This window comes from Lithobates pipiens, unplaced genomic scaffold, assembly GCF_037356315.1.
Source record: "Lithobates pipiens isolate NorthernLeopardFrog02 unplaced genomic scaffold, aLitPip1_a1.2 Scaffold_3, whole genome shotgun sequence".
NCBI classification, from domain to species: Eukaryota; Metazoa; Chordata; class Amphibia; order Anura; family Ranidae; genus Lithobates; species Lithobates pipiens.
Window position 1 is genome coordinate 255,402,125 of NW_027507790.1, and position 19,507 is coordinate 255,421,631.

The following is a 19,507-nucleotide window of genomic DNA, read 5'->3' on the forward strand; positions in this document are numbered from 1 at the left end:
TTGAGCAATATTTTCCTCCCGGATAAGTAATCACCGAAACCAATAACTTTTTTTTTTGGCTGTTATGTAGACATTCTTCGCACTGACCACCAATGAAACAGCACTTTTTTAACTGATCACCAGTAGTAATGGGGCCCTTCTAACATTGGCCACCAGTGTAAATGGGCCATTCTCCCAATGATCACCAATCTAAAAGAGCCCTTCCCTACCGACCATCAATGTAAAAACTCTTCCCACTGACCAGTGCAATGGAGCCCTTCTCACACTGAGCCCTCAGCATATCAGGAAAATTCTCCCACTGACCAGACTAAGGGAGCCCGCCTCCACTGACCGCCAGACTAAGGGAGCCCGCCTCCACTGACCGCCAGACTAAGGGAGCCCGCCTCCACTGACCGCCAGACTAAGGGAGCCCGCCTCCACTGACCGCCAGACTAAGCGAGCCCGCCTCCACTGACCGCCAGACTAAGCGAGCCCGCCTCCACTGACCGCCAGACTAAGCGAGCCCGCCTCCACTGACCGCCAGACTAAGCGAGCCCGCCTCCACTGACCACCAATGTAAGCACTCTTCCCACCGAGTAGCGCAATAGGGCCCTTCTGATTCTGACCCCAGTGTTATGGAGAAATTCTCCCGCTGATCACCATTGTAAGAGGTGCCTTCTCCCAATGAGCACCAAGCTACGGGGACCCTCCTCCCCTGCCCACCATTTTAAGAGGGTCATTATTACAATAACCAATCTAAGGGAACCCTTCTCCAAATGATCACCATTGTAGGAGGTGCCTTCTACTAATGAAGAATCTAAATGGACCATGCCCCACTGACCACAAGTATAAAGAAGAATTTTACTGACCATCAGTGTAAGGAGGTACTTTACTGACCAAAGTAAACACTACAATTTGGATTGTATTTATTTTCTGACCTATATCATGGTTTATGTAATTTCCTTACTATGATGAAAATAATAGCGGGCATCAAATATGCAAAATATGCCACATTCATGCTTTCATTTATTCCTTTATATCAACTTACTGTTCGTACTAAAGTATTATAGCTGTAAATCTAATAATCAGGGGCTCCTTCAGACCTGAAAGTCAAGGGTTTCTCCAATTTAAACAAGGTTGAAAAAGGCAATAGGGCATCATTAACACCAGCCACAGCTGCCAGACAAAAAAATGTATTGGGATAAACCCTCAAGTCTACTACCCTGGTAAGGTTAGGAAGAGTTTACATCCTCTGTCCTTTGCCTGGCACGTGTGTATCCAGGATGGTTATTCTCTCTAGCCAGACTATGTACATGCAAAACTGACAAAATAAAGCGTTGAGCGGCATATAAAGTCCATAATTCTAGTTTTCCATTTGACAAAAAAAAAAAAAATAAAAAAAAAAAAAAAAAATGTTAAAGTGTATATAAACCTAAAAATGATAGATCGTTAGATGAGGTGGCTGAATTTGCTTTCCTTTTTCAGGCTGTCTTATTCTCACCTGATAGTCTTATGAATAGGGATGCACTGATATTTTTAACACCAATGCTTTTTTTATTTCTTTTTTTTTTTTTTTTTTTAAGGGCGTGCCGATACCAATCGCCTAGGAAGAGTAGGTTGGGGGGTGGTTTGAAAGGTGAGGCTGGGGTGAAGATGTGCTAAATCAGAAAAAAAAAAAAAAAAAAGGAGGGCTGATAAGGTGGGGAGGGGAGTCACAATCCCAACTACTGCTCTCTATTCAAATAAAACAAAAAACGTATGTGCCGCCACTTAAATAAACATGGATGACTAAATTCAGCCGGTGCAAAAACCAAAACTAAGTAGAAAATATATGTGTGTGCTGCACTGCTGTGTCAAATTCTGATTATCTATATAGCGTTGATAACATGAAACAAAAATTACTGGCATAGAAAAGTGAACTCCAATATCAATGCCCAAATACATTATGTTGGCGTGTTAAAATATGAAAATTAGCATATATAGTGTCCATGCGTAAACATCTCATCTCCACCGGGCAGAGCATGGCCACACAGGGCACGGGGAGAAGCCTCACTGTGTGAGGAGCAATGCAGCTGCCAAGGAAAGGACAGTTCTGTGAAGCCATGAAGAGCAAAGGTGAATGTGAGAGCTGCACCCAGCAGGAGCGGGGAGGACATTGGGATGTGGGAAGCTGGGCTTGCTCATCCCTAATGCAGACAGCTTCCTAAAGTGAAGGTCCACAGACATGCAGCCCCCCCGGTGACAGCTGGTGGGAGGGGGGGGAGGAGGAGGTGGGGAGGGGAATCCTGAAGATGTGCGATTGGTTAAGGACGCGGCGGCACTGTTCCATAACAACCATTACCAGCATTTTCTTTACATTTCAGCTGTTAGTGGGGAAATCCCGCTGACAGCTGAAAGAACCAAGCCCAAAGGCATCGGTTTTGGATATCGGGGCAATTGCACAAGTACTGATACCTGTGCAAATGCTTAGTATTGGCCCCGATATCGATATCGGTGCAACCCTACTTACGAATAACACTTTTATCCTTTCCAGTCTTTTTTTTTCCTCCACTATATTTAGAGGAAGCCATGGTTGTCACGCAGGCTGGCCTTCAAAAAGGTCTCCCTTTTGATCAACTAAATGGTAGAGTGATGCAACCAGTAGTTCATACAAGATTGATGAGAAAGTTTGCCCACCTGTTTGGCCTCATGAACACCGGAGCATAAAGCTAGGATCTGTCAACAGTAGGATCCTGTGGTGTAAAAATGTGCCCCTACTATGTACGAATGTAATGTTTGTGCTAGCATTGACATACATAGAGTATAAATGTATACTGCTAGACAACGCTGTTGCTCAGGGCTAAATATCAACAATATAGTCAGCAACACCTACACCACGGATGAGACACTACTGATGTTTACATGTCAGCCTACCAAATTTAGGAATGACTGAAGGCTGGTTGTTGGGCACAAGCTGCAGCATGAATAATGGATTCAGGGCCGAAATGTAAACATCAAGAGTGTGTCATCAGAAGTGAATGCACTGTTCTAGAGCTGCACAATTTTGGCTAAAATGATAAGCACAATAAAGATCACGATTCTCTCATGATTCACGTGACGTAACATCTTTCACATACAAAAAATAAATAAAAATTGGGCTAACTTTACAGTTTTTTTTTTTCAAATTTATTAAAGTGTATTTTTGTCCAAAAAAATTTGCGTTTGAAAGACCTCTGCGCAAATACAAGTTGACATAAAATATTGTAACAATTACCATTTTATTCTCTAGGGTCTCTATAAAAAAAAAAAAAAAAAAATACAAAAAAAACCCCCAAACATTATATATATATATATTTATTTATATTTATTATGTTTAAGTATAATTTTCTAGATTACGTATACTTTCTAGATAATTTTCTGATTTTAACTTGTAAGCAACAAGTGCCAGAAAAGGTTTAGTCTTTAAGTGCTTAAACTGACCTCATTTACAGACAGTAGTTCATTCCTTTGATCTAAAGGAACTATATGTTACAATGTTTTTCTTTAGCAATGTTGTGAGAAACTTGGCAGTCTGCATGTTTTTTTGTTTTGTTATTTTTTGACAGCAGTTGGCTTGAGCAGAGAACTCTCTGCACCAAATCAAGTTTAAAAAAAAAAATAATCGACCTACAAAAAGGCTTTAAGATCGGGAGGAGGGTAGAATCTCGATTCTTTAAGGATTAATCATGCAGCTCCACACTGATGATTAAATATTGTTGATATTTTTTCTTGTCACTGAGCAGCAGCACCATCCAATAGGGTCCATGTACACGCATCACAAAACGTACAGAAATCAAGTAGGTCTTTACACAGGACCTTGGATACATATTTTTATCTTTTTGGTTTATATGCTGAGGACCAAAACAAACCCGTGCAATTGCCCCATAGCATACAATAAAAAAAAGCTAAAATTATGGATCTGAACACAGGTAATTGTATGCCCATGTGCGCGATTCCTACAGCTCACAAGAAGTGTCAAGGATATTGCATTTCCACCAGGATATTCAGGTATTCTATACTTGCTAAAAATATTCTCAGCCTGAAATGTAAAGACGAATGCAGCCGCTACATCTAAAGTCTTTAGGGAGTCTTTTGGTTTTGGGGTTAGATACGCTCTAAGTGGCAGTTACATAGACTTCTCTTGTACTGTATGGACATCTATGATCTTTATACATTTTTACATAATGCATCCTGTAAAATGTGTAATAATCTGTGTGGCTAGCCACATATGGAAGGCTTAAGGGAGAATGAAGTAATTGGATAGAAGACAATCCACAACTCCATACATATGCCCTACAATAAGTCCAAATTTATTATAACTCCATAAAAAGATAAATATGTACATCAGAAGTTAACATGAATTCAGCCATGATGGCCTTGTTGGCAACAGTTATGTACAAAAACATAACATATAGTGTAAAAACACCCCCTCCTCCATTGATCGGAGAGAGTTTTAATAAACCTAATGATTGCCAAATTGAAACAAAACCTAAGAAAGAGGAGGGTTCAAATTGTGATGTGGGAGATGGGAACGGCACCTCTTTGAAGGATTTTGTTTAACATCTAAATGACAATCCGTGTAATTCACAATTCACTGCTTGTTCTAATTCCCTGAGCATTGACTTCCTGGCAATCACCCTGAGTGAGGATCCAGGGACTGGGGCCATACACACCAGTACCCACAGAAAGCCATGCTTGGGCAATACATTTCATGTTACGAGCTGCCACCCATCCCTCAACATCAGAGCTATACCTATGAGGGGGAATTTTCCCAAACCTGGGAGGAACTGCTCTTTTATAAAACAATGTGAAAGCTGCAAGGCAGGCCCAGAGAGGTTACTCAAACCCAGAGATTGAGAAGGGACCGGATCATGTAAAAGAGAAGCACAAGGAGGCATCTTTAGGCAGCTCTTCTAGTGGGAAATTAGGCAACAGGAAGTATGACATTAAAGGGTATATAGGAGAAGGGGGATCTAAAACTGAAGAGAGGGAAGTGGAGGGTATTACAGGGCATTAAACGGTCATCTTCTACACACATATATAATTGCACCAAAATAATTATTAATAATAATTTATTGAAAAAAGGACAAACACATAATTACATATATAGGGAAGAGGAAAAGTAACATTCCTGTAATGGACAAAATAATCTGTACAACAAATCGGTTACATAAAAGCAATCGGTAGCCGACATGTTTCCCGGTTAAGTAGCATATCTGCTTCTTCAAGGCTAGGTTGCTTCTCATTTTAATCAGAATTTATTTGCAAACAAAAATACATATAAAAAATCTGTGCATAATACAAAAGCAATATATCTTTAGCACTCCCAGGAAATTAAAAAAAAAAAAGGGGGGGGGGGAAGAAAGCGTATTTCTTCACTCTCTGCACCCCCCCTTTTATTTTTTTTTGTGCAATACTACAGATATATGGCTTTTGTATCATGTGCAGATTTGTTTATATGTATTTTTGTTTGCAAATAGATTCTGATTAAAATAAGAAGCAACCTAGCCTTGAAGAAGCAGATATGAAAGTTAACCACAAAACCTGTTGGCTACCGATTATTTTATGTAACCAATTTGTTGTACAGATTATATTGTCCATTACATGGACATTACTTTTCCTCTTGCCTATAAATGCAAATACATGCATGTCTTTTTTTTAAATAAACTATAAATCATTTTTTACGTTTTGGTGCAATTTTATATACGTTTGGGAGATGACCGCCATATACCTACCCTCCACTTCCCTTTCAATTTATATATTCAGGGTTGGTACTCCATGACATTGTTATCTTACTAGATAGGTGGGTCTTGACTATATTTCTACATGACCTTACTTTTTCCTACTATAAATGATCTGATACTGGCTGTCCAGCCACCTTTGTTACTACTTTTTCTAAGGAGTACCAGCAGCTGGTTAGTATAATTAAAAATAAATTAGCCATCCTTTATTCAGATAAAATTCTCCATAAGGTATTAAGGGCAGGTTGACGTTTTTTCAGTCGGTGGGCACCCACTTTGGGCTCCCTTTTGTCCCCTAGATAATTTACTTCACAGAAATGCCAACCTACCTATTGTCACATGAATTCTTCCACTAAGTCTTTTAGTTCATCCAATTAAGGTGAACGCTTTGAAATGAAACGGTATATGTAGTGTACGCGATATACTGTGTTGCTTGTAATTTGCAATACATGGGGTGCACTACACGTGCCCCAAGTATTAGAATGGGGGATCATCATTGCAATACTGTTAATCCTAATACCAACACACATTTCTAATGTTTGTCATTTCAGAGAACGTAATGCTGGGTATTTTTGTCCTCCTTTAGGTTTACTAGCATTGAAAATTTTACTCCAAATGCCCAAGGGTGGGTATTAGGATGGGCAACTTTTGAATAAGGAAGCTTAGTGGATTTAGGCTTAAAACCAGAGTACTCCAGGGATTAAACCTCAGATGGAACCTGGATTTACATTTTTGGAAATTTTATCATTTAAATTTTTTTCTTTTTTCCACCATTCTCATATTCTGTTGTCTCAATTTTTGATATTCCCTGCCCCAAGGTCACTTTTTTTTCTATTCTGTCATACTGATCCGTTATTTTGTATTTTTTTTGTTGATTATTTTTAATTCTGTTTTTTGGCTTGCTTTTCCAGAAGAAATGTGAACCCTCCTCTTTCTCTGGTTTATTTGTTTCAATTTGACAATCATTCGGTTAATTGGAAATCTCCAATCAATGGAGGAGGGGGGTGCTTTTACAGATACGATATACGTTGTGCTGTTTTTGTACATAACTGTTGTGAAAGCAGCCATTATGGCTGCAACACATTAACTTCTGCTGTACATATCTTTTATGGCCTTGCAATAAATTTGGACTTCTTGAAGAGCATGTATGGAGTTTTGGATTGTCTTCTATCCATTTACTTTGTTAGCAGCTGAGTGACTGCACATCCTGCACCCGACAGCTCAAGAGGAACGCTACATAATCTGGGGTAGAAGCACCTTTTTCTTCTATTGACTTAAGGGAGAATGGCCATTTTTTGGTATTCATTTTATAAAACAATTATTGTGTTCAGAATATAATTACTTTGTAAGGAAAATTAAAATCTGTATTTCATTCAATCATTTACTTAAAAAATAAAAAATTCTTGTTGAATTCTCAAAACTTGACACCTTATGCTGTGTACACACGATCGGAATTTTGGTCGGAAAAAGCTCTGATGGTTTTCCCGATAGAATTTCGCTCAAACTGTCTTGCATACACACTGTCATACCAAATTCTGACCGTCAAGAACGCAGTGACGTACAACAGGACTAGAAAAAGGAAGTTCAATAGCCAGTAGCCAATAGCTTCCATCTCGTAGTTGAATCTGAGCATGCGTGAGTTTTTGTGCGTCGGAATTGCATATACAAGAACGCATTTTCGGATAGGAAATTTCTCCGACTGAAAAAATTGAGAAAGTGCTCTCAGTCTTTTGCTGGCCAAAATTCGGCCAGCAAAAGTCCAATGGAGCGTACACACGATCACATTTTCTGACCAAAATCGCTCATCGGTCTTTTGCTGGCCGAATTTCCGATTTTGTGTACTGGGCTTTACTTGCTGTGAAACTGTCTACCATAACCACTAATGGTTTGATGGCAACCCTGCAAAAGAGGACTTCGCCACTCTTCCCAAGGGCTACAATGGCTGAATTCTTTAGCATGCAACACTTCTGTATTTGTCGTCAGATGCCTAGTCCCCTCTGCACTCTGATTCCATACACAGAACACAGTAACAGCATTAAGGCCCAGCAACAGGAATGACAGATGTTAAAGATTTTTAGGCTGCCACCTCCTGAGGAGATAACTTATTATCGTCCTCTTTTGTAGAGGATTTTTTTTATCGTTTTACTTTTTTGTGGCAACAGTGCTAAGGTACGTAGGTGCTGATCACTACTAGAAAATGTCAAGTGAAACTTTCAGGTGTGTAGTTTTTACTGCGGTGTGCCCATTGGAGAGATATTCCTTCACTTCCTATCAGGTCTCTGAGACAGGTATTGAAGAAAGATGACCACGATGTTGACACAAACAGCCTAGCAGTTCTAACCCGAATGACAATGAAAACTATAAAAAAAAAAAAAAAAAAAAAAAAAAAAAAAGTTTTAGCTGGGGACAACGGTACACCTCAAAACATTTAGTAGAGTTGCCAAAATGCCTACCTGTAAGGGTAGACTGGCTTTACAGTTCATTAATCACAAACTAGCTAAATGAGAATGGGGAGGTGAAGGAAATCTTACCACCATATTCATGCCACTACGCTGTGCACATATAGGGGGCTTTGCCCTTAATCACTTAAAGTGGAACTCAGTTGTATCTTTTGGAATTTTAGAACGAACGGGAAAGAGTTAAAAGCCCTGTCAGGTTGTTCCTGCTGGATACCCACTGTAAAGATTCCCCTCCACTTCCTGCTGTGGTGGCCCTCTACTTCCTGGCCTGGTCCTCCTCTCAAAGGGGACACAACCAGTAGTTAGCATCTAACCTTTCTCTGCTCAATCCAAAACTAAGCAGAAAATTTTTTTGGCAAGGGTTTCATTTGCACTGATAGCATTCAAACAAATTTCTATTAATCAATAAACCACACAGACAAATGATAAACACGATTTATTTATACTAACTTACACTAGTTACAGCTTTAAGTTTTACAGAGTTTGTTGCAAAGGTAGCACAACTGAAAAGACATTAACACTTTATAGCGCATAGTTTCATCCCTCGTCAGTAGAGGAAATGACCGTGAATACTGCTCGGTAAGGTTCATCTCATCGCATTATAAACCGTCCGTCCTGATAGGAAAGGCAGACTTAGTGTTGTGATTGTACATCATTGCACACATTCTATACCCAGAACAAAAGAAGTTTAAAAACTTGCCATGTATCTAGAGCCCTTTGGCAGTTCGCAGGTTAAATGCTACAATAGGCCGGAGGTCTGTAAAGCAGCTTTCATACAGCAGCAGCGGGGCAGGCGGATCCCCACCTCAATGTAGTGTTAGTACGATTAGAAGGACCCGGGTCAAGGACAGCCTGCACTGAATTCCTTCTGTAGAATGCCCCATTTCCTACAACTACCCTAAGGACTGTCCTCCCTTATTATGTAACAGTCACACAGGTAATTATATAGCCATAATTGGTGAAAGATAGCACACCTAGTGTCTCTGGATTATAAAAGGAAGCCATTTTGAAAGGCAGTGTAATTGCTGAAAACCTACCCTACCACTTTACTTGAAGCTAGCGCCATTGTTGATAAGGCAGCCCGGAAATTTAATGGAAGCCAGTGTCATTGCCAACAGGCTAGCCTACCGCTCTACTGGAAGCCAGTGGCACTGCAATCAAGGCATCCTATCACTTTACTGGAAGCCAACGGCACTGCAAACAAGGCAGCCTACCACTTTACTGGAAGCCAGCAGTATTGCCAACAAGGCAGCCTACCACTGTATTGGAAGCCAACAGCATTGCAGACAAGGCAGCCTACCACTTTACTGGAAGCCAACAGCATTGTCGACAAGGTAGCCTATCACTTTACTGGAAGCCAGCGGCACTGCCAACAAAGTAGTATACTACTTTATTGGAAGTCGGAAGTATTGCCGACAAGGTGGTCTACCACTTTACAGTAAGTCAGTAAGATTGCCGACAAGGCAGCCTACTACTTAATGGGGAGCCAGAAGTATTGCAAACAAGGCAGACTACCACTTTACAGGAAGCCAATACCTTTGCTGAAAGTCATCAGCACTGTTAACAGGATATCCAACCACACTATGGAAAACCAGTAGCATTGCAAAAAAAAGACAACCAATTCCTTCACTGGAAACCAATGACATGACCGACAACAAAGCTTATTAGCTCGGCCCCAGAACATTGGTTATTCATGAAGAAACCAGAAAATTTGTGGTCAGGATCAACGTGCCATGTTTACCTATTGGCTGCCTAAGGATGTTTATATGGATATTGAAAACTTGAGTGATAGAGCAGAAATTGTTATCTTAAAGAAACAAATGGTTCCAGGGTCAGGCTGGCATTGAATCATGTAAACAAAAGGCACTGACCATGTTGTCCCTTCCAGAGGGTATAATCACAATTCAGACTGAAGTGCCAATTGGTTAAACTTCAGTTTCCCAAGACTCTTTGGCAGAAACTTTGGGGTCGATGCCTGGTCACGTGATCCAAGACTTGCCACAAACCTCAGCTTTTTCTTTAAATAACACAATGATTTCACACAGCTTCAAAGATGGGTGCCCTGCCTCTGTGGACTTATTTTAAATGGCCTTGACACACAGGCTGCCATCCTGTCCCTCACTTCACTAACTAGCAAATCGGACCTAAAAACATCAATCTCAATCTCTCTAGACCCTGTTCAGTTTTTCATTGACACATCCGACTTGAAACAAGCTTGTGGCCAAGGTCTGACAACTGAATTCCTGCTGTGAATACTTGTTCCAGATAAGAGACTTCCTACTTAAGGAACAAGGTAACGGGCACAGGGCCTCCACCTTTTAAAGTCAGTCAGCAATAGTAACTTTTATATTTCCATTCTCACGGGTTCCTTAGACAACTTAGGGTTTCATTTTTCTTTTCTTAAAACACAAAATTAAAAAAGTTAAACATATTAAAAAACCGTGGTTCAGGGCACTGAAAAACTGATGAACACCCCAGAACAGCTGGGAAAAGATAGAATACAAATTTTCAGGGGTTTAGATTAAATGTTTTTAAAAAGAGGAATTAAAAGAAATGCATACTTAAAGAAAAACCTGCCCCAATGTTTCAAATATTAATGTAACATATGTTAAAAATTCTACCAATCTAAACATAATACAAAAATCAACTAGACTTTAAAAAAGTTATTCCCAGTGTATTCCATGAAAAACAGGAAAAAAAACAAACAAAAAAAACAAAGCCTCAGGTCACTTAACATTTTATACCTATTTATGGGGTGCTTATAAGGCCTGAAAACCTAAACCACTGGTCACCATCCGTTAAACAATCCGATGAAAGATTGCTGTACAAAGATCCACATTTACATCATGCAAATGTGCATTTTTGCATTTATGAAAGAGGAAGGGTGGGGGAACATGGTCTTATCTACTGGTGAGGGGGGGGGGGGGGGGGGGCAATATTAGTGATTATCAAGAAAAACATCAACTTCTAACATTTTGCCCCTGGAGAGTGCATGGTAGGAACATGTTAACCACTTCAATACCTGGACATAGTAAAATGACGTCCTTCACCTGGGGGGGGTATATATGAATGATGCCTGCAGCTAGAGGCATCATTCAGATATTCTTTGCAGCCGGCGATTCTGTGCATGATAAGAACGATCATAGCGGCGGTTCCGCCACTTGAGCTTTCTTATAGGCGACGTCCACTCCCGCAGTCATCTGGTGCTTTGGCCGGCGCCGGATGACGACGATAGAGATTTCCGGTGACCGAATGGTCACCAGTCATCTCTATGACCGTCGGAGGCCCCCGGAAATAAACGAAGCCGCGATTGCGGCTGTCAGCATGAGATTGTGAAATTTTTTTTTCCCGCTCTCATGCTTTCCAGCCTGGATTACAGATGTGGGGTCTTATTGACCCCACATCTCTCCATGAAGAGGACCTGTCACATAGATTCCTATTACAAGGAATGTTTACATTCCTTGTAATAGGAATACAAATTAACCAAAAAAAAAATTTAAAGTAAAAAAAAAATTTGCAAGAAAAAATAAAAATAAAAAATTCTTGACTCTTGAGAATGTTTAATTTTTTATCAATGGGAAGAAAATGCTGGGTGAAATTTATAGGATACTTATGAAAGGGAATGAGTTGTCACCATAGTCCCTCAGATCTGGAGTCACGCTAGCTTATAACAAAACCAATGTCCCACAACTTGCTTCAACCAAACCTGTTTAAGCTGACATAGTAAAATCATAAAAAATTTTTTTAAAAAAAGTTAAAAATTCTTAACATTCACAAAAATATGTAGGGTCTGCCCTTTCCTATCCTTCCCCTTGTAACCTTTATTTAAAAAGGTAAAGGACAGCATCCGACTCGCAACCAATCTTTTCATTTTTGTGACTGCTGAAAACTGAAGACGGGTGCACACCATTTTCACTGCCTTTTTAAAAACGGCCAAAAAAGTTAAGACTTTCATACAGAAAGTTAAGAGTATAATTTCCAAAAGGTTTAAGTAAACTTTTAGGCTGGGTTCAAATTGGATGCATGTTTCCCAGCATCCATTTCGCATAATACGAGACCGTGATCGGCTTTCAATGGAGCCGGTTCACACATCTCCAGGGCAGCTGTGGAGCACACTGGAAAAGGGTCCTGTGCGTCTTCGGCTTTGTTTCAGGTGCAAATTCAGCCAGAAATTGGGACCGGATTTGCACCTGAAGTGGTGTACAGGGATGCACCGGACCCACTGCTGTGAGCCATGGGCTAGTGTGAACAAAGCCTTAAACTTATCGGAACTTCCGTTACCGGAGATAAACCTATCTTCAGGTATGGAAGGCCATTTTTGGCTATACGCCCATATCTCAGAAAATCAAGACATCACGTAAATGTCAAAATTGATAAGCTATATAAGCTTAAAGCAGAACATACTAGATCCGGGGCAAGTCTCAACTTTCTAAAAGTCGGTAGAGACTTTGGCTGTACTGCCTGAAATGGATACCGGATCAAAGAACTACAGGTGGGCAAAACAAGAGCCACATGCATTTCAGCTTTTAACTACATAGTGTATAGTTACATATCTTTATGGGCTCATACACACTGCATGCATCTCAAAGAAGCTCAAAGAAGCTGCTCCTACAGGCTTTTGAGCTTCTTTGAGCACTCATCTTTTTTCTACCTGAAAACTCGCCACGTTAGACAATAAAGTGTCCATGCACACTATGGAGTTTACAGACATGAGCCTACAGGCAGAAAGGCCTCCAAAACTGGCATTTTTGCGGGGAGCTCTCCAGCAGAAGAGATGGCTATGCACCCAAAAACTCATGAAAGAAAGGACCAGGAAAAAAAAAAAACACACTCAAAAAAGCACAATAAAAACATGTGAAAGAGCACAAAAAAAGCACAAGCTAGGTTCACACTGACAGTGGGACTGAAATAGTGTGAGTTTAGCTGAACACCAACAATTTCATACCGCAAGTCAGTCTGACCATGGTGGCGATTTCAGAGACATCTGTGCTTTGCTGCATAGACGTCTATATAAAATCACCCCGAAATCACCAAAAGTAGTACAGGATATACTTTTGGGAATCAGTGTGGTGCCACACCGATTGGGCTGGCAATAGCCCCCGATTTGACATGTAAAATCACGTCAATGTAAACCTAAGCTTAGGCAGAGAAATAAAAGCTCAAAATGCCTGTAAAAGAAGATTTAGTTTTTTTAGCTGCAGTGTGCATGAGCCTTATTTGCGTTTTAGGTTTAATGGCCATTTAAAGGCGTTGTAAAGGCAGTTTTTTTTTTTTAATCTTAATGCATTCTGCACATTACAATACAAAGCCTTCTGTGTGCAGCAGCAGCTGCCCCAGCACCCCCTAATACTTATGAGCCCCATCTCTGTCCACGAATGTCTCGGCCTTTCCGAGATTCTCCCTCCCGATTGGCTGAGAAACAGCAGTGGCGCCAGTGGCTCCCGCTGCTGTCAGTCAGCCAACCGGGGGGGGGGGGGAATGGGGCGGGCCGCAGCTCTGTGTCTCTACAGACACAAGGAGCTGTGACTCGGCCCAGGTGCCCCCATATTGTGGGGCCACTCAACAGGAGGGAGGAGCCAGGAGCAGCAAAGAGGGACCCGAGAAGTGGTGGATTGGGGGCTGCAAATCCACTGCGCAGAGCAGGCAAGTATCACGTTTGTTATTTTTCTTGCAAAAAAAAAAAAAAAAAAAAAAGAAGACGACGACTTTACAATCATTTTAAATAAATCTGCCTACCCGTTACAAGGGGAAAAATTCTGGGGAAGAAAAATAAAATGTTTTCCAGGAAAAAGCTACCCTATCTCTAACAAGAGAGAACGTGGCATTGGGAAGCTTGAGCCTGTACAGATTTCAGCTGTGCTTAGATAAGATTGGTTATTAGGAGAGGTCCTGGGATCGATCCCCATAGAACCCAATGTTGTTCACCCAGCACAACTATTTGGAGGCTGCAAATTAAGAGATTTTACAGGTGTAGGAGCTCTAAAGCTGCGCTATTAATTTGCGTAGTCAATGAAAGCGATTTTTATTCTTCCATGGGCATACAACTATTGGAGCAAGTCACAAGGATTTCTAAATTTATATTGGAATTGTGATCTATTATCAGTGATAAGTTATTTAACGTATAAATGGTTTTTGGACAAAATATTCACATTTACCCAAACTGAAATTTTACATTGGATTTCATTAACACTGAACCTAAATTTACACATCAATTTGTAATACGGGGCGTACCCAATTTTGAAAGAATTTTAATAAGGAACCCTAGCACCAAAGGTATTACAGTTGGAGAACTGACATAAGCAATGAATGGTCTAATCTCTGCCTATAACCGATTAATCTCAGGGTCTAGCGCCGCTAGTAGAAGGGGAAGATTATATCATTCAGATCTCTATATAATCTGATCTCTTACTCTTCACGTCACTCAAAATAAAAGCTGAAAATCAAACTCTGGATAGCTGATCACATGGTGGCAAGTTGTGAATATTCAAAAACAATAGTTCATACATTTGAAAATAAAGAGATTTTCAGGTTAAAAAAAACAAAAAAATACAAAAAACACGCACACCCATTTCCTCTTCACTCCTTCAGATTTTCAGGTGACCAGCTTATTCAGGCACATTATAGAGTCAATAAGAATTTCTGAAAACACAAGGAGCAATGCATAGACTTGTATCAGAAATTCCTGAGTCTAATGGAGATCTACTTTGCATACAGAGCTTTAATACTTAATAGGGATCAGTCCTGTGACCCATAATAGGGCTGGATTATATTATATTTTTGCGCACTTTTAAAATATTACATCTGCAGTATTAGATTCAGTCTCGTATAACAGTACATATCACTGATCATCTACCTATGTATACGGCCCTTTCAGACTCTAAGGCATGCACTTGCAGCAGACAATTGTACAGTATTTCTGGGCATTATCTGAAGATATGCATGTAGCCAAGCTTTGGTAAGGGACCTTGAAGTGTTTAGCCACTCTTTCTAGAACATAGGACTGGAGGAGCACTGGGTTGGTGCAATTCAAGTGGGAAAAGCAACGACCAGTGAAGCTGTACTGTAATTAAGACTGGTTAATTTCCGGATCAGCTATGTTCCCATTCTCCGGAAAGGCTTCAGGGAAGTTGTTATTGTTTAATGCAGACTCCGACAATTCTAGCGAGTCAACATTCTGGTAGCCAACGTATGAACCAAGACCCTGCTGGGGTATGGTGGGACTATCTTGAGCAGCCACAAAGGTGCTAGAAGAACTGCTTGGTGTAAAACTCTGGCCAGCGAGGTGAAGCTTAGGTTCCCTGGGGTCTAGCTGCTGTTTGCCTTCCTCGTCCGTGTCTAGTCGAGTTAGTTTCTCTATCCACATGCGAAATTTCTCCTCGGTCTGTCTCTGCATCTCAGCAAAACAGTTCATGGCTTCTTCCAGGACATTGCCTATGCAGTTTCTATCCCATACGGTGCCCCTTTCCAGCAATCTTGGAAGATCCCTTGATGCTCCTGAAGATCCCCCGGCACGACTGAAGCCAGCTTTAAAAACATTGAGGCCATGGCGTAAGACAAGATCAAGCAATCATGTAGAGAACATACTTTAGATGCGTTTATCCTAAAAAAAGCATGCCTTAATAGGGACGATGATCGAATGCATAGACCAAGACCATCATGCCAACATGGAATACAAGCCATAACTCCATTTACATTAGATACTGTATATAGAGACTAAACTATTTAAAACAGAAAATTTAAATGTGTAAAACAAAAGCATATTTTCACAAAGCACAAAAAGCTCAATTATCATTAAAAGGAAAGATCTGATTCTACCAGAATTTGTGTGTAATTGTGAGTTTGACAAAATGGTGGCTATCTGCCCACAGATACCGAATCACTGTTGCAGGAATGTGAATAAAATAAGATGACTTTAGATCCTGTTCATTACTTGCAGAGAACGCCTCAGGTGTGTTTCGGCCCTTTTTGGAGCTTAATCGTAGAGGCTTCTAAAATGAAGACCTGAAAAAGTCCAAAACGCACCTGAGGAGTTCTCTACAGGTTGAGAACAGGATCCAAAGCAAAGTCCTGAAAAAAAGCGAAATGCACCTGAGGAGTTCTCTACAGGTTGAGAACAAGACCCAAAGCCAAGTCCAGAAAAAGGGCGAAACACGCAGCCAAGGCGTTCTCTACAGGTGGAGAATGGGATCTGAAGCCATCTTATTTTATTCACATTCCTACAGGAGGGAGTTGGCGTCTGTGTGCAGACAGCTGCCATTTTGTTGAAGTCTACTAAAGCCTGACAAACCAATCTTTTCTGTCTTGCATCGCTGTCTTCACATGCTGATCCAACTAATACAGGTTTAGGGGGCATTTGAGCGGTACCATTTTCATTGTCAGTTAAAGCAATTATAATAAAAAGACTTGGAAAAAAAAATTACACTTTAAATATGCTAGTGTGGGCTGCATAAAGTCCCCAAGACAAAACACTATTAGGAATCTGGAAGCGCTGAGACCAAAATTTAGTAAATCTTTGCTCTGGTACAGTGAAGAAATTGACAATTGGTGCCCTCAGCTTTCCCAGGATACAAGGAGACCCAGTGAGGAATGTTCCCTATTTCTAGGTGAGTTTGTTGAAAGCCAAGGTGTATAGGGCTTTTATTTTTATTTTTTTTCCTGCTAATTTTCAAAAAAAAAAATGTATCAATATGCTTTTTTATATTGGAGAAGGTTTTGGGGAACCGCTTGAAGGGTGTGATGGCATTCTACATACTGATCTGAATCTTATTTTTCTTAAGCGGAGTAGTTTACCAACAGCTCTTATGACCAACTAGCAAAGGTATGCCTGTTCCAAAATGGGCAAGGTTGGCTAAATGATATCATTTTGGAGTTGCAGGTACAGTGGTGAAAGTGGGTAGGGCACATTCCTCTTGGGCTGGGGTAATGCAGCAGCTTGATGACGGGGGCAGGGTAAAAGGTGTGACCCTGAAGAAGTGGTGTGGCTGTCAAAGTGGGTGAGGATATGCAGGTGCCAATTTGAGGTGTGGGGGCGAATCGACAGAGTGAAAAATGCGTCTGCAGATCAGGTGGTAGTAATGCTGGTCAAGGTGCGTTAGTGAGAGTGGGGGAGGGCACAGGTCTATTTGTGAAATTAGGGTTGGGGGAAGGGCACAGGCCCACTGGTGAAATTGGAGGTGGGGGAGGGAACACAGGTGCATATTTGAAGAGGTGGTGGATTCTGCTTTTCATGCAAGCATGGCGTGAAACAAGCAGTTGTGGAGGGGAAGGTTAAACCACTGTGTGGAAAGTAGCGAGTAGGATGGGGGATATTTGGTGAGAGGGGTGAGGGCTGCCGGTTGCTGTTAGAGCAGAGTTTAGAGAGGCAGTATGGCGGTAGAATAGATAATTGATAGGGATGGGGAGGGAATGAGTCAACAGCATAAGATTAGGCAGTAGATGGGGAAGAGAAGGGGGAATATCAGAACACCTAGGGTTAAAACAGAATGGAAAAAGAGAAGACACCACTGGAGGCAAAAAGTATGTAGGACTTCTTATACGATTAATGACTAGAGAGTTAAATAACCCTGCTTTGTCCTCAGAGGAAGATCCAGCAGCAGGAGCCCTCGACAACTGGCCCCTCTTGTGCAAGCCAAATGCCTATCAAAATGCAGAGTGATTCAACCAGATAAGAACACATAGCACACACATTTTTACAGATTTTATTTATTTTTGGCCTGGAACTCCAGATCAAATCTTAGCGCCACAGTTCCCAGCTCCGCCCACTGCTTTCAATACACAATCCTAAAACACTGAATGCAGCAAAAGTGAGGGGGTTGCTTTGTTTAAGGTTTGTGGCTGAAGTACTCATCCTCAGGTACCAAGCTGCAGTTTGACTCGGCCAGACAACTTCCACCACAAACCTCCTGTGTCTATCAATGGTAGAGAAAAGAGGAAAAAAAAAAGTTTTACATTTCCAAACTGACTTTCACCAACCACCTGCATTCGCTTCTTGGGAGTTCATAGACCGGAGCTGCATGTAGCACAGGAGAGAAATGACATTTGTCAAATATTTTGTGTATGCATCCATGGAAACAAGTAACAGACATTACATTTAACCATGGGGACAGGTGCAGGTCTGTGCTGCATTGATAAGGCAGGGCTGTGCTGTAATGAATCATTAAGTTAGAACACCGACTAAAGCAAATTAAAGCAAATAAAAAGATCATTTAAACCAGTTAGGCCCCTTTCACACGTGCGGACCGTATGTCCGTAATTCATCCATCCGTTTTCGGATTAAATACAGACATACATGCATTCCTATGGGATGGCGGGTGTCAGTGGATGAACATCCGCTGACACCCGATATCATCTGTCTCCGCTATGGTCCGATTCTGCAGACAGAGGAAAATCCTATTTTTTCCATCATCCTGCAGAGCGGATCGGATGAACACAGACAGACAGTCCCCTATAGAGGGGAGCGGAGATCTGACAGGGCGGTCCCTGCACAGTGTACAGGGACCGCCCTGCCATGCGCCGGCTCAGCAGGGATCAGCAAAGCGATCCCTGCTTAGCAAGCAGATGTTCACGGGGCGGATCATCATGGATCCGTCCCGTGTGAAAGGGGCCTTATGGTTTTCTTAAAGTGGTTGTAAACCTCATATGAAATATGAACAAAGCATATCCCTCTATAGTGTGTACTTGCTCAAATAAGAGCACCAAATGTCATTTCTGTCTGCTGCTTCCTTCCTCTGCTATTAGCATGATTCACTTCTGATAAGTTTTCCTGACAGGAGAGGGACCTCTAGCTGATTGACAGCCTCAGTCCTGTTCCTGTGTGAAGGGGGAGGGGGTGTTCCTTCCCTCCAATCAGTTCTCAGAGCTCTCCTCACTGAGCTCTGCAGACTGCAACTTCATCTCTCCATCCCAGTTTTTTTTTTTTTTTAACACTAAGTGCTATAAATTCTGGACTTTGAATGGCTGTAGAGAAGAGTAGACTTCAGATCTACAGGTACAACTTAGGGAGGAGGACTTATTTAATTCTCTGTGCATCACCTGAGGCCAGTCACTTCACTTGGTATTAGGAACGGTTTACAACCATTTTAAAATAATTAAATACCACTAGTATGAGTACCTACCTGATCTCAAAAAGTGAGTACACCCCTCACATTTTTGCAAATATTTTATTCTATCTTTTCATGTGACAACACTGAAGAAATGACACTTTGCTACAATGTAAAGTAGTGAGTGTACAGCTTGTATAACAGTGTAAATTTGCTGTCCCCTCAAAATAACTCAACACACAGCCATTAATGTCTAAACCGCTGGCAAAAG

At 41.1% G+C, this 19,507-nt stretch overlaps 1 protein-coding gene across 3 annotated transcripts in view; it reads right to left on the bottom strand.

Moving 5' to 3' along the window:
* The window catches only part of ARK2N (arkadia (RNF111) N-terminal like PKA signaling regulator 2N), a 130,054-nt gene that overhangs the window by 48,714 nt on the left and 61,833 nt on the right, over positions 1-19,507 (bottom strand). Inside the window, exon 3 of one of the 3 annotated variants that reach the window (XM_077463066.1) lies at positions 8,619-15,721. The exons of the other annotated variants lie outside the window; for them this stretch is intronic. Within the exon in view, the coding sequence (XP_077319192.1) occupies positions 15,264-15,721 (458 nt within the window). The 3' untranslated portion in view covers positions 8,619-15,263. Of the gene's footprint in view, positions 1-8,618; positions 15,722-19,507 lie in introns of those variants that run through there. 3 annotated transcript variants of the gene reach the window in all.